The following is a 16,350-nucleotide window of genomic DNA, read 5'->3' on the forward strand; positions in this document are numbered from 1 at the left end:
CGTCGGGGACAAGGCAGCGTTATACAAAATGTTCAAAGAGCGGTTTCTGTAGCATGAAGCGACTATAGGAATGATAGCTTCCTCACTGGATGGGGGTAATCTCTCCTAAGATCTTCCGGTTTTTTTCCCTCGTCATCCAAAATTGAAAAATTTCTTGATGGCATAAAATTTGGAAAACTAAAGCCACAAAATGCCTTGTATTTAACAAATTGATTTGCATCAAAATAGTAAAAAAAAATGAAAATGAAAAACATTTTCCCATTAAATGCCTCGTTCTATGACTTGTTTAGAAACAGACTGAGGCAAATGGTAATTTGGAAGAAGCCTGTCGAGATGTCCTAAGTAAACTGAATAGTTTCATAATTGCTGGTAAAGGCGTTGGTGTTAATGTGCATTAAGCATAATTAAGCAGCTGTCTGGATCATTAAAGGCGATTCTTTAAGTTTTGTAGCAGATTTAAAAGACTTTAATGGTCTTCTTCACAAGTGGTCTTGTTTGCTTGGTTCTGAATAGAAGGATCATGAACTACCAGGTGGAAGACATTCACAATTAAGCCTTTCTGTGGAGACTTAATTAATTTTTCCTTTCTGACAAAAAAACAATCGTCAATTACGACCAATTGACAGTTTTTAAAAATGACAGAAAAGAATTTCTCTCAACAAGAAAACAACTGGCAAATCCCGCATCCCAACCGGTTAACAGAATCACTTAGTTTTGGTTGGGTAGCAGACAGAATATCAGATGCAAAACACATTTGCAAATGGCACCTGAACGACATCGTAATATCCATAGAAACATATTCAAGTGTGGGTGATTATTATGTATTTTTGCATATTATTATATTTTTATAAAAAAGAAAAAAAGAATGGAAATACGTCTTCTCGTTAGAGATGCGCTTGACACTTGCTAGAGAAATGAAAATTCTCGATTTTTTGAGTGTATTAAAAAATTATCGTATGAACGTTCATGCAATTACTGGATTCTGGAACGTATTTGGAACAAATTGCGCTCGCGTTTACACAATTCGCTACGGTTTTCTACACTCCTACACATATACCTTCTAATTGAGACAGGATTGGAATAATTGAGAAGGAAACTAAGAAAACTAAGATGTTCCAGAATTACCAAGGCTTTAGGATAAAATTTTTCATCGTAATAAACTGTGAGGGTAATAAGGATTTAAAGTGGACAAATTAAACGAAAACACCTGTAAAGCTGGCGATGAATAAACCATGAATGAAGCTTCTTCATTGCCTTGAAAATAGCCTGTCTGTGAATAATAAAGCTTAATACAAACAAGGGCAGGTTGAAAATTATAAAAGTAAAAAAGCGTCGAAGCTGTATTCATATACTTGTTCGCATAGCAAAGATGATAGTAAAAAATAAAATAAATGAAGAAAACCCTCTCAATTTATCTGTTTATACATTTCCCACGATACAACGAAGATTCATATGAGAATAAAATCATTTAGCCGGCTCTACAATTCCAGGACACGCGACTGTTTTTTTTTTCTTATGAATAGAAGTGCGTTTTAACGAGTGACTTATTTAAAAAAAATACTGTGTTTTGATACAGACCATGTCTTATTGCAAGCGTTTCCACAAGGAATTCCTTTTGACAAAAATTGTAAAGATATCGTGATTAACTGGCTGCCAATAATATTGCTAGGGTTTAATTCCCTTGTGGCACGGTTAATACCTGTTAATAAAGAACGAAGCCCTGTTTCTAGCCAAAGGGAAATTGGCAATGAAACGAGTAAACAGAAGCGCGCGACAGGAAATTATCTCGAAACACAAAGGTGGTTAAAAAAAAATATCAATATGGGAAGATCTTGTATAACTTAAACTCAAAGAGAGAGTAATTTTTGTGTGTCGAGCTCGATTTCCTTTGGATGATTGGTTGTCATTTTTGATGTTTCTTAATCGACCGATAAGTCTGTCCCAGACAGTAAAGCACGACTTATATTTTCAATTTCCTGTAGATTTAAGAATTCATAGCAAAACCTTTTGTTCAAAAGTCCCTTGTGGACACAGTTAGTTTTTTATCATATTTGTTCTGTAAACATGGCTGTCCATTACGAACCAACTGCATTAACATTTCCATACTCAAGTGTTCCAAATAAAATGTGGCGAAGTGATATTTTACTTTGCTTGTTATTTATAAAAGATTTTCCTAGCGAGTATATATTGCGAGTTTGCGTTCGAAGTATAAGTTAAAACAAGACTAGCTATTTTACATGTTTTGAAATTTCGAAGAAATTCAACTCGCTATTTCTAGACGCAAGAACATTCTAGAGTTGCAAATTTGAAGTGCAAAACTAAAGTTGTTTTCCAAGGTTTTTGTAATGTATCTACCCTAGAGCGGGGAAGAGTTTTTGTGGTTCGCAACTAATTTAGGGAGATATACATATATTTATTTTTTTCCAAGTATATCTTTTTATTTCCAAGAAATAATTATCCTTTTCTAAAGGACGGCGATTTTTCTGGAATATGTACCAGCTTGCTTTTTAATATTGCGACGCTTGTAACATATTTTATGTTTACACAGGATATTGGACGGTAAAAGCCGTGATATTAACCAGATAAAATGGTGTAATTTAAATGACAGTGTCAAAACCAAATTAGGAATGCCTTTATGCGATTGGGCCCCAACTTTAAGAAGTTTACACACTGCACATGGAAAATGATATGTTTTGTTTTAGCATAACATAGTCAATTCTTTGGCCTCGCGCTTGCAGGTTCATTGAATAGGTTCGCGAGTGCTGTTTGGTTCAGGTAGTGTTTTTTAAAAGTACTCTTACGAGAATATTAATATTCTTGTAATATGGGAATATGAATACTCTTATAATGACTTAAAGCCAGTTATTCTGCCTTGAAGCACAAATAGATGCTTGCTTGGACGTGGGGATAGACGACGAAACAGTTCATTTTATTTTCCATACGTAATCTACCAATCTCTGCATAGAACTATTCACATGAAGAAAGGAAAGAGCTGTTTTGGAGCATTATTATTATGAAGTCATTTATGAGCTTCGGCTTCTTTATGGTGCTTTTTCCTATCGTCAGCTTGTCAGATAAGGTAAGAAATTTTCATTGTTTCCCTACAACGCATATTTGGAAACCGTCGTGTATAAGTAAACCTTTATAGTTTTGCTTTGTCCCCGATTCATTTAACTGAAGACGGCTAGCAGAAAATAATAGTCACCTCACTGTGTTTTAATGTATTAGGCGGACAGTGTCCAAATTTGTCAATTTTAATGTAAGCGCAAACATATTGGGTACATATTTTTCCCTTGTCATGAACATATGTCTTGTAGGATATTTCTCACGTGAAAGCCCAAATTAAATCTGTGGCTTATTGCCATAACTAATTGCGTGCTTGGCGAATTTAATTGTGCCAACGTTATTGCAATTTACTTCATTATTAATGTCAAACTCTTGTCGTGGTATTTCAGAACTTTCGCCTAACTTCTGGCGTTGTCAAATTGCTTTCAGCAACCGCATTGAAGAGAATTGCATTTTAATACAAACCGTGCTTTGTTCTGGGCGTTGTCCGTCGAATCCGTTTTCCTCTGATGTTTTTAACTTGTGAATTGTTTCAATCCTACGAAGATAATTTTCCAAAAACTCAAAAAGGTTTCTAATACATTTATTAAATATTCTAGTTTTTTCTCCTTGTTTTGCAAAATAAACAGCTTTATTTGATCAACTAATGACAATTTTGAAGATAATTATTTTAAGACTCGAGAATTCAAAAAAGCAAGGGAAAAACTTGCTTTATACAAATCCAGATGCTTTCAACATCCTTTGATCATTTTCGAACACTCCAAGAAATCTTGAGTCTAATAGCTTTGAAAATGTGTCAGTCGTTATTCGTTTATGTGAATTAGCAGGTTCAATTAAATTATGTCACTTTGAAAAATGGAGATCTTTGCTTTCGGTTGCTTCACAACTTAAAGTTGCAATATTAATAATTGCTAAGAAAAATGTTTTGTTGGAAAAAATGTTCCATATATTTTTCTTATCAATAGACATAGCTGTTATTTTAGGTTCAGTTGAAGAGGAGTCTAGCTAATCAAATCGCTTTAATATTGTGTACTTGACTTAGCGTCAACACATGACAAGCTACTCTATCGTACGAATTTTATTTTAACTTCAAGACAATACAATGCTTTGTTTACAGGAAAACGAATTGTTATTAGTCGTGTTCAGTAGAACAGTACACGGTACAACCACAATACGACATACGCAAAGCGTAGTGCAGTCGGGAGAACAAGTGCCAGTTGATGGCGACATCACTTCTCCGAGAATTGATTAAGCCCGCGTGTACTCGTGAGTACCGGTGATCGCCGTGTTAGTTTTTGATTGGATGAAATAATTCGGAAATTCTTCGAGTGCTTCAACGAAAATTTGTCAAAACTCGCACTTATTCCATTATTCCCTAGAATGAGTGCTTTAGAAATTAGGATGAACACAGTTCTTGGCGGGGCTCGAGTTAACATTTGCTTGTGTTTATCTAACGCCGGTTCACTGCGCATTCATGAAATAATTAAGAATAAACATTAGAAGGGAAAATGTTCATTTTTCTTGTACTTGTGCTTGTGCTTGTATTTCGCGCTGGTTCATTCACGAAAAAGCATGAATAACGAATGAGAGGATTAAAATTAATTACAATATGAAGAAACTTGAAAATGCGAGGCTTAAGCTAATCGTATACCTTTACAGAACAAAATTGTTCCAATTGCATTTCGCTTAAATATAAGATTTTTATGATGATCTTTCATATACAAAAAGTGTCCCTCCTAAACACGCTTTTTAGGTCAGTAGGAAATAATTAAGAGGGAAAAAATGACTGAAAAATTTCTCATTCGTCTTCCCACTGTCCTCCTAAGATAAATAGAAAAAAAAGATAAGAAATAAAATAAAAATAATGCGTTAAAGATTTGATGAACATCAATATTCTACATACCTTACCTTGTATCCTATTGAGCACTTTCGGCTATATCAAGAATTTCCCTTTGTTCTTAAGTGCTGTCTGTTTGAATCTGATTTCACATAGTAAGGAGAATTTTAAAACTAATCAAAGGCGGCTGAAGATAGGTCGTTATGGGATTATGGTAATCAGTTATTTCTTAATAGACATTGGCAATCCAGTAGAGTAGATAACTGTAGAGTAGATAATAGTATTTCGTGGATAAGAGGCCGCAAAAAAAATAATAAATAAAAATGAAAAAGCGGCTGTAAAAGGAAAGATAATTTTAAAAGCCACATTATTCAAATAAATTCAGTCTTAACAAGGCTGTCAACAGAAGCTATACGTTTTATGTATATGCGTTCTGACAAGTTATACTGCCGTGGGTAGAAGAGTACGTTTAGGGTGTAATGCTGTTGATTTTTAAACTTTTTTTAATTAGAGGATGTTTAAAACACATTATCGTGAGTTTAATGAAGATTATCATTTTGTTACCAAACGTGCCAAGAAAATGCGCTATTTTCAAAGGGGAATGCAGTTTTTTCCATTATTACTTGAGGATTTAGAATATTAACCATGAATTTCATTAAAGGGACTATGTCACGGGGATTTCGCAGATTTTTTGTCTAATCTGTTCTGAAATTAGTGGTAGGCAACTTAACCCTAAATAAACCTTATCTTTAAACATCTAAAGGAATATATAACCATAATTTGCGGATAGAAATCAAGTCACGGCTATAAATATCGATATTTCGAAGACGCGCGGAAACAATTTGAAAACGTTTGCCTAACGTTTTCAAATTGCAATCCGTTTCCATCCGAGCCATGCTCGTTAACAGTTTCAGTTCTCTAATATTGCAATTGTTAATAAAAATGGACTATTATTTTTAAGTTTCCTGGGAGAGAAATATAAATTTTGGCGGTTCAAAATCAGTTAAAATCTAACTGATGTGTTTTATAGGATTCTGTTCAAATGATTACCTTCAGCGCAAAGAAAGTAAAACAAGTCGAGGTTGCACGCAATGCTTGAGATAACGAAGCTAGTGTACGATCTCGCGTGCAAAATAATTAAAATGACACTGCAATCTTGGCCTGTTTTCCTATTGAATTTATTCGTAAAAAATTGAAGCACGAAAAGATAATATTTTGTCGCTAGCTGCTAAATTTGACCGAGCGATACGATGTTTGAGACATTTTATGGCCACCGTGTCGGTGAGCTCTTCGGTTGAATAGGAAATTCATACTTACAACGTACACGGCTCTCCCAGAACGACGTTTCCAAAAAAATAATAATTATTAATAAACAAACATATGATAGCTTAAACCAACAGTATAATAATGAATACAAAGATTGATACTGCATAAAGGATAGATTTAAGCACACGACCAACGTTAAAGTTGTCATCGAGTTGTCCAAAAACGTAAAGAATACGTGAACGACAAAATGAAATTTACACAAAGGCAATGTGAGCACTCAACACTAAATATGCCTAAGCGAAAACGCGACTTACATGTATATATGCGAAATTGACTGCGTGTAAAGAAAAACCTGGAAAACAATAGAAGGCAAAGACAAATTTACATAACGCGGTAACATTGTCTGAGGTTGTTTTTGTTTTTAAAATGCTAATTTATCTGAAGGCTTCCCTTTGAACTCAGACGACAACATATTGTTATGCCATGGCCTGAAGGCACGATAACTCGTCCATGTTTACTCGAATTAACAGGTGTACCATTCATGGATGAAATATCGCTTGTCGGACTTTTGGGTTTATCTAAGCGTTTTGCTGATGGTTTCAGATTATTCGCTCGCTTTCCGTTCCCGGATTATTTTAAAATATTTTATCAAGGATGTGATAAAGCTCATCAAAACAGTTTTTAATGAGGCATCCGTTAAAATTGAATCATTTAATTCGGTCTTTATTCCGTGGCTCTTCTAGGGGGGAAAAAGTGAACTGAGAGAGAGCTCATCATTTGCAGTTTTACCGTTCAAAATCTCGCTAAGAGAGCAAACTTACAAATTTTCTTCGGAGATTAGCACGAGGCTCAAAACCTAATGAGTCCATTGTTGACCTTGATTCTTCAAGTTTGTATTTTGTACATCCAACTGAGAGGGGCTAAAAGAAAGGTAATAATATCAATTAAATAATACCAATAATATATACCCAGGAAACCATAGCGTTGTGTCCGTTCGGCGTGTTTCTCAATGGAAAACGCGAATTTGATTGTTTTTCTCTTGTAGGTCGCTGGCGATGGCAGCAAGCAACTTCACTGGCAAGGTACGTAAGTTTAAAATTTTTAGTTTAATTGTCTGTGCATTTTACGTGTTCAATTGTTTGTGCATATTACTAATATGTTGAACTTTACAAGCATTCGACGGAAACGTGTGTTCTTTATTATTTGTGGCTGTTAAGTTATTATCTAACAGAGCATGGCCACTGTCAGCCATTTAGAGTGATTCCTTGCTTATTTTCAAGATTAATGGACGCCCATTTCCTGCCCATTTCATAGAAACATTATGAATAAAAAAAATACAAATTAGAAGTCAAACACTTTGAGCTCGAAGCTTTAAACAAAAGGATTGAACCAAAATGCGGTTTTAACTCCGCTTTGTGGTTTGTTTGGTATTAAATACAGTTTAAATTTGAACTTCGTGAAGAATCACCTGTCATTTGGACACAATAAAAGTAAAGCAACAATATTTCGTGAAGGTTCCTTAGTGAGAAGTATTTTTAAGCCGTAAATATCACGATATTTCAAATCTTGAGAGTTTCAGTTCATGCACGGTCAAGTCAATGAAATTAACTTGTAGAATTGAAAGAGACATCACGTAGTCAAATGAATGAATAAATAAATGATGAAAACACAAAATGACGAAATCGAATAACAGTGTTCTCGAGCATACGACCCAAGTGCTTAGCAAGCATGATCCTGAATTAACACTTTTGATATACATTTATTGTAAAGTTGTATTGCCATTTTGTTCAGTATTACAGCAATGAGCTTGTTTACACAATCAAGTCGGAAACGCTCTAAAAATAGGGCCCGTCTTCATGGAAACAAATCGAATGAGTTGGAATTCGTGGTCAATATGAACCCGTTCAAAGAAAGCCCTAGAAAAAAACTACCATGTTACGATCACGCAAGTCAGTTGAAGCTGATAGTTCAGAAAATATTAATATTCGGTGCAATTTAAATAGACACGAGGGAATTTCGACCCGAGTTACAGGGGCGGATCCAGGATTTTTCAAAGGGGGGTGGCTGTTTACCAATATTTTTGTTTACTATATTGTTCAAGCCCCAGTTTTTTTTATGGGGGGGGGGGGGGGTTCAAGCTTTTAGGCAATTTTTTGAAAGTGGGAGTGCAAATTATTTTGAGTCTGAGGCCCATATTTCATGGAGCCGTAGGCTCCCTGCCCCTAGAGGGGTCTGAGGGCATGCCCCCTCAGAAAATTTTGAAAAGTTCAAGCCTATTAGACGTGATATCTGCGATTCTGAGCAGCTTTATACAGCTGTCAAATAAGTTACTAAACCACTGAAACCATATTTTTTCCCTCAACTTAGTTATATTCCAGAGAAAAAATCTAGTTCTCAGTTATGAAATGAACAGTGATTGAAATTTAAAGTTGACAGGCTACGAACTTACAGGAAAGAACAGATCTGCTTTTTTTTTTGCTCATCCACGTGCGTGGAAATTTTTAGCACCTGGCAAAATAGCCAGGGGCCACTTTTGGCGACTTTGCTTGCTTGTGAAATCGCTTCGATGCGAAGAAACGGTAAGAAAACTCGCTAAAAAAGATGTAAATGAAGAAGAAAATCATTCCAGCAAGGCTAAAACAACCCTTGAAAGCTAAAGCTAAGAAAAATCTAAAGCTAAAAGAAATCTAATGTTTTGTTGCATTAAGCCAGAAGTTCGTAAAACAGGCTGTCGAAAATCTCCTATTTTGGAAAAATGGCCTTTCTTAACTTTGAACGGCCGCCTGACTATGAAAGGTGGATGGACATTGTCCTTATTTCTATTTCAATATGTTTATTTTCATTTTTCTGGTGGATCAAGGGGGGTGGCTAGCCACCCAATCCCCCCCCTGGATCCGCCCCTGAGTTAATGCTAAAAACTGAAGAAAATGTAAGGCTGTTTGCGATTGCAAAAGAAGAAAAAAGATCACTAATCACAAATTAAACGCAACTCGTTTGCCGAGGCAAATTTTCAAAGGCACAGGTGCAGAATTTGGTCACAGGATTAAGTAAATAGAACCAAAATGTAATTGCAGAAACTCAAACGTAATCATTCTAAAATATTAGTTTTCAAGGTAATATGTGTGCGGGCATAATGTTTGAAGTGAATTCAAGTAAAAGCAAAACGTTATGGCAAGATTATCCTTTAATAACATCAATAAAAGATTCTGACGGACCCTTTATTGTAACTGAATACGTTCAAAATATTTTGTAGGAACTAATCAGTTTTTGTTGTTTATCATGCACTTACGATCCTCGTTAGGTTTCTTTGAAGACTCAAAGGCTCGACGCAGAATTTTCCTTTTGCAATATCAATCCATTCCTTAGCAAGCAGGCAAATGATTTAAATAAGAATCACAAAATAGGAGATTTTGCATCAAAAAAATTTCTCATCCTCAGAAATAACATTTAAAATAACGCATACGCAGATGAATTTAATAAGGGAAATTAATTATTTCGAACTGAAATGATTAAAAAGGTGCTAAACTTATCTCCCTGGATAGCACGTAGCAACCTTGAACCTGTCAACAACTTCCTATTAAAAGTGCAGCCAAAACTTTTAGTCAAGAAGCGATAAGATGATAATGCTTTATTTCGGCAAAACAAACTTCGAAGTTAATTTTACCTTTATTTCATTTATATGCAGTGGCTGATCGATTAGTGCTAGTGATTAGGGGGGGATTGGGTGGCCGTTGCTTTGTTTTAACAGTGGAGAGGAGATTATCGCGAGGAGGTATTTTTCTCAGCCTTCCACCTAGCAAAATAATTGAACTGCTCGCTACTGAAGAATTACACCACGATATATATCCTGCCCAACCTCGACCAATAATTGTTAATTATTCGGTTGGATCACAGACCAGTAGTATCATGTCTAGGGTCTTCAGAGCAATGACTGCTTCCCTGATGTTTTCTTGTGTAGAATATTATTTTAGATGTTGCAAATCATCATGTTTTTGACGTATGCAGCAATGGCCTCGTTGACATATGCATTGCGAATAGTCGATTTTGTTTGTGTACGTTTCTTCGCAAGAAGGATTTAAGGAGTTTTGCCGACATAACTAAATTAGTCGTTTTGTGCATTTGTACGCAACTACCCCCCAAATCCGTTCAGATCTCATAACAAAAGTTTATTTTAAGTTTTAATAACAAGAACAATAAGAAGTAATAAAAACCTACAATGGGTCAGAAAGGTTGTTTTGTAGGATATTGAAGCGGATTCCTTAAAAATTCAGTCTCAAGGCTCTGACGTAATTTCTTTTAAGGGAAAATGATGAAAAAGCGACTATAACACCGAATAAAAGTAAACAGGAAGCCAAACGAAGCAAAAGCCAATATTATATCTGCACCGTTGTTCAATATCGTTAATGGAGAAAAACGTTCAAATTACCGTTTTTGCCATCATGTGCATGCACGCAAGATACTTTAAAAGAAGACACCCGTAAATGTTTAACCCGCAACTTTTCATAACTTCATGCTTAATTAATCTTGGAACTTATATTATGGAGTAGTATTATAAAGTGAAGAAATTTTAGAAAGCTTTAATAAGCTTAAATTCATACAATTTCTCTTCACAATAGGATATTAGGTATATTAGGTATACTTTATAACCATGTGCGTCTTTCGACTGTACTTGTACGTTTTGTTGCACATTTTTCTTTCAGCAGTGTACATAAATAACGCAAATTTTGTCACAAATATTCTACTTCGTTTTCTTTAAGATGAAAACACCATCCAGATAACTCTTTAATGTTTATTTTCATATCTGTGATATTCGTACAAAACGAAGGCCTTCTGTCGCGTTTACTTTTCATTATTATTATTATCCCCTTACACCTCCCTTCTCCCCCTTTTTCACCCCTCTCTTCCCCGCCCTGTCCCGATACATTCGGGTAACAAAAAATCCATTCCGAGATAATATGAGTTTCATGGTGCAACCCTCTCCATTACATCCAAGAAATGGTATTATCGTGAGTTTTTTTTTTTTTTTTAACGAAAGAAAACAAGTATTCATGAACCTTTAATATAATCACAAGACAAAGGGAAGGCGAAGGTTTTATTAAAATCGTTTGTACCTGATCCAATTTTATCAACAGATGCATATCGTTTCTCCAAATATATTTTTCGGCGAGAAACATCGTGTAAAATGCATTACGCGACTATAAACTCTTATAAGAACTTGTGCATTTTTGTAATGCATTTCTGTAGTTTTTCTTCACTTCTTAAAAATAACTTCATGATGAACACATAATAAAAAAATCGTTTTCTGTTATTATTATTACAGAAAATAAAAAAAAATAAACATGGAACATGGCTTTTATACCGTCAACATTTTGTGCAGTACACTGCATTATTTAAGATTTATTAGTTACCCATTTTTGTTTTCTTTAGCGAAACATGATCCCGTTCTTTTTACTTATGTTTAATTTCAGAAATTACAAAATCCATCCATCATGCTGTATATATTTTTGTAAACTCATAATGCACTACTGAGTTTAATGTTTAATTATTTTTTTCTTTTTTTTCCTGCCACGATAGCATTCTGACTCTTAAAAATAAATTTTCAAAAATGTTCTGCGATATTTTCATTTGTTCTTGTACAGCGTTGTTTCATTATCATTTGAATGTTATAAATTTGTGGCAAACTTCCATTTAATAATTATATAACGTACGCCTAAATTAATTAAATGTAGCTAAGTTTTCTCGTAATATTTTTAATTTCTGGGTAATGTTTTCTAAAACAACATCTAGTTAACCCAAAGCTTGCCAATTTCAGTAAATTAAATACTTCAAAATTTCGTGATTAAAATTTGTTAATATTGTAATCCTTTTTGGGGGTTATTTTTTGAACAACGTTGACCCTCAATGAGTTTTCTATGTTATTTCCTGTTCTTTTTTTATTTGTTTTCGTGCAGAATATTTCGTTCATATTCAAATTTCTAGAAATTTCTTTCGGACTTTCGGACAATGTACTTAACTACCCCAAAATCCATTTTAAGTGATAAAAACCTACAATGGGTCAAAAAGGTTGTTTTTGTAGGATATTGAAGCGGATTCCTTGAAAAATTCAGTCTCCAGGCTCTGACGTAGTTGGCTTGCTTTAAAGGAAAATGATGAAAAAGCGAATATAACGCCGAATAGAAAGTGTCGTAAACAGGAAGCCAAACGAAGCAAAAACCAATATTATAACCGCACCCGTGTTCAATATCGTTTATGGAGAAAACCTTTCAAAGTACCCCTTTTGTCATCATGCGCATGCACGCAAGATACTTTTAAAGCAATCTCGTTCCCAGAGCCTGCGTTCCCCTTGACCAGCGGTCGGGAAACTCAGTGTATAAAGTACATCAAGATACTGAGCAAGTAGAGTATAGTGCTAATTACTATATTGGGGACATAATAGTTCCCCATACATAACGTTCCTACCCTCAACGGCTCTGGACGAATCCAAACCGGAACCAGGAAATCCTGGTTCCGGTTTGATTGTACGCGTGCGCCGGTGATTGTGGTGAAACGAACAAGTTTTTCAACAGCCAATCAGATTCAGACGCCTTTGTCGCGGCTTTTCAGAATACCACTAGACTCCCGTAAATGTTTAACATAATTTTATAACTTTTCTTAAGGTATTGGTGACTTCATACTTATTAAATCTTGGTACTATAAGTGAAGCAATTTTAGAAAGCTTTAATTAGCTTAAATTTATACTATTTCTCTTGACAATAGGATTTAACGTATATCAGTCATATTTTAAAGAGAAGTGCGCTTTCCACTGTGCTTTGTACATTTTGTTGCGCATTTTTCCTACAGCATTGTACATAAATATAACTCAAATTTTGCCACAAATATTTTTCTTCGTTTTCTTTAGAGGAAAAATTATTCAGAAAATATTTTAATATTACTTTCAATCTGAGATATCGGTACAAAAAGAAGGGCCCCCAGTCGCGTTTACATCCCCTTACACCACCCTTCCCCCTCTCCTTCACCCCTCTCCTACCCCGTACCGATACATTCGGGTAACAGAAAATCCCTTGAGAGATAATACGAGTTTCATGGTGCAGCCCTATCTAAGACGCCCAAGAAATGGTATAATCGCGTGTTTTACAAAAGCGAACAAGTATTCATGAAATTTTAATACAATCACAACACAAAGGGAATGCGAAGGTTTTACCTTTTGTACCTGTAAAATCGTATAATCTTGAGTTTGTTTTTTTTTTTTAAACAAAAGTAAACAAGTATTCATGAATCCTTAATATAATCACAAGACAAAGGGAATGCGAAAGTTTTATTAAAACTTTTTGTACCTGTTCCAATTTTTATCAACAGATGTACATCTTTTCTCCAAATACATTTTTCGGCGACAATAACGCGACTATAAACTCTTATAACAACTTTTGCTTTTTTTCTAATGCATTTCTGTAGTTTTTCTTGACTTCTTAAAAATAACTTCAAGATGAAAACAAAATTAAAAAAATCATTTTCTTTCATTACTGTTACAGAAAATAGAAAAACATGGTAGGAACATATAGATTCTTCATAGAAAGTGCGCCGTACGGATTTATATTCACGAGTTGCAAGACTTTGGAAAACGAACGAGTGAGCGTAGCGAACGAGTGAGTTTTCCAAAGTTTTGCAACGAGTGAATAAAAATCCGTACAAAGCACTTTCTATGCTGTAATTTGTTTATTATATATGTAACGAGAATTCAACCATTGAGCACTTTACGTCGATTTTTCCAGTTTATAACCTTTAGCATACAACAGTTAACGGCGCGAGAAAACAAAGCTGCAAATGCACATAGCTTTACAAGCGAATTCGCTATTTCAATAATATAAAAAGAAAAAATTACTGGCGACAAACTCTCCTAGACTAGAACTTTATTTAAATAAACACAATGCGTTACATTTATGTTAAAAGCAAAACTTCGTATCGCATCGAGAAAAGTTCGTCACAAGCGAATGAACTACTGGCGAATCAACTGGCGAATTTTGAACAAATTGTGACAACACGAAGAGTCGGTTAATTAAACAATAATTACGAAGTAAATCCAATTAAAAAATACAATTTACTTTACCAAGACGATCCCAAGAGTGCCTGAATATTCTTAGAAAGTCCGCGGATGTGTTGTAAGTTCCGATGAAAGTCTTGTCTTCTATTCGCTTTCACTTATCGACACTTTGCCTTCGCCTGTCTTCACTTCGCCTTTGAAGAGTGATTTTTATCACTGCCGTATTCTTTAGGTTTTGCTTAGCGTGTTTCTGTTGGCTTGCATTTCCATTAAGTTCTTAAAAGGCAAAGTTTTGTAAAGAAACAAAACGTGTAACTATGTTTTAAGCATAAACTGCCGCCGAGAGCAAACTTGCCGCTCGCTTTCTCAACCTCGTTGGAAACCATTTGAATTCTCGCGCTGTGATTGGTTAAGTCGTACTACTCTAGATGCTGATTGGTTATATTTTTCACATGTGAAGAAAGCTATACGCGAAGCTGATTGGACGTATCGCTTTTTTCACCTGTGAAATATAGCAAATATAGAATTCTGTTTCCAAGGTTTATTGCTTAAAAGTCTCGCTATATATATAATAAAATGCATTATTTAAAATGGATTAGTTACCTTTTTGTTTTCTTTAGCGAAACATGATTCCGCTCTTTTTACTTATGTTCAATATCAGAAATTACAAAATCCATCAATCATGCTGTATATATTTTTGTAAACTCAAAATGCACTACTGAGTTTTATGTCAAGTTAATTAATTTTTTTTTTTTTCCGGCCACGATAGCATTCTGACCCTTTAAAATAATTTTTCAAAATTTTCTACGATATTTTTATTTGTTATTTTACAGCGTTGTTTCATTAGCATTTGAATGTTATAAATTTCTGGCAAACTTTTATTTAATAATGATATAACGTACGCCTAAATTAATTAAATGTAGCTCAGTTTTCTCGTAATATTTTTATTTTCTCGGTAATGTTTTCTAAAACAACATCTAGTTAACCCAAAGCTTGCCAAGTTTTCCGGCCAATTTCAGTAAATTTAAATCTTCAAAGATTCGTCAAGAAAATTTGTTATTATTAAAATTCTTTTTGATTATTATTTTCTGAACAACACTGACCCCCAATGAGTTTGCTAACTTATATCCTGTTCTTTTTTTGTTCGGAATAACCAACATTTCCAGCAACATTTTTATTTGTTTTAGTGCAGAAATATTTCGTTCATATTCAAATTTCTAGAAATTTCTTTCGGACTTATAATAAATTCGCATTTTTATCGAGCTAAATAGATTTGTTTCCCCATAATATTTTTACATCCTTGTTAGCGTTTACTGAAACATTAAAATCGTAAAACCAACGTTTTACATTTTTTTAAGATCTTTCTAGAAAACTTGTTAATTTAGTTTTTTGGTCTTTTTTTGGCAACAGCATTACCCCCAATGATTTCTTACATATTATAATTTGTTCATTCTGTGTAAAATACATGATCAGAATATGTTTTGAAAATGAAAACAGCATTTGTTTAATTAGCTATTTATTCGCCTTTGTTTTCCCCCTGAAGTAAAAGCACCAAGCAAATAACGAGTTGCCTTTTTTTTCGCTCAATACTCAAAAGCAAAACTTTTAAGATCTTTCTTGAAAACCCGTTTATATACAATTTTTTGAAAGCAGCATGGCCCCCTGTGAATTTTTACATGTTATGATTTTTTCGGTCTGTCTGAAACACATGAAAACAAATACAGCATTTTCTTAATTAGCAACTTATTGGCCTTTGCTTTCACGTGAAAGTAAAAACACTAAGCGAAAAACGGGTTGCCTTTTTTCGCTTAATACGAAGAAGCAAAAAAATATATAACTTTTTCTTAACATTTTAAGCGTAGTGTGACTGTAAAGGTTTGATCGATCGACTGTGGTATTTTTACCTGGTGTTCTATAATTTGTCGAGTTCCACAGTTACATTGAGCTTTAAAGCAAAAAATCGTCACTAAATGATTAATAATATTCGCTAATAAAGCGATGATTTATATCTAGTTCGTGGGGCGTTTCGTACCAAAAAAGAAAATTTATCAAGTCACGCTGGTAGAACTCCATATTAAATTCTTTAGTTGGGCTTTAAATCCGTTATATTGGTATATGTATGGTTTGCGCTCAGTATGATCCA

At 34.3% G+C, this 16,350-nt stretch overlaps 1 protein-coding gene across 4 annotated transcripts in view; it reads left to right on the forward strand.

The window, feature by feature from the left end:
- LOC144631038 (uncharacterized) overlaps positions 1-16,350 on the forward strand; it is a 58,175-nt gene that overhangs the window by 20,168 nt on the left and 21,657 nt on the right. For 2 of the 4 annotated variants that reach the window (XM_078489401.1, XM_078489402.1), the window contains exon 4: positions 7,215-7,251. In XM_078489401.1, coding sequence (XP_078345527.1) covers positions 7,215-7,251 — 37 coding nt within the window. Of the gene's footprint in view, positions 1-2,992; positions 3,080-6,804; positions 7,101-7,214; positions 7,252-16,350 lie in introns of those variants that run through there. The other 2 variants (XM_078489400.1, XM_078489399.1) reach the window with 2 other exon arrangements.

This window comes from Oculina patagonica, chromosome 11, assembly GCF_052425735.1.
Source record: "Oculina patagonica isolate OP01 chromosome 11, crgOcupat, whole genome shotgun sequence".
Classification (NCBI taxonomy): Eukaryota; Metazoa; Cnidaria; class Anthozoa; order Scleractinia; family Oculinidae; genus Oculina; species Oculina patagonica.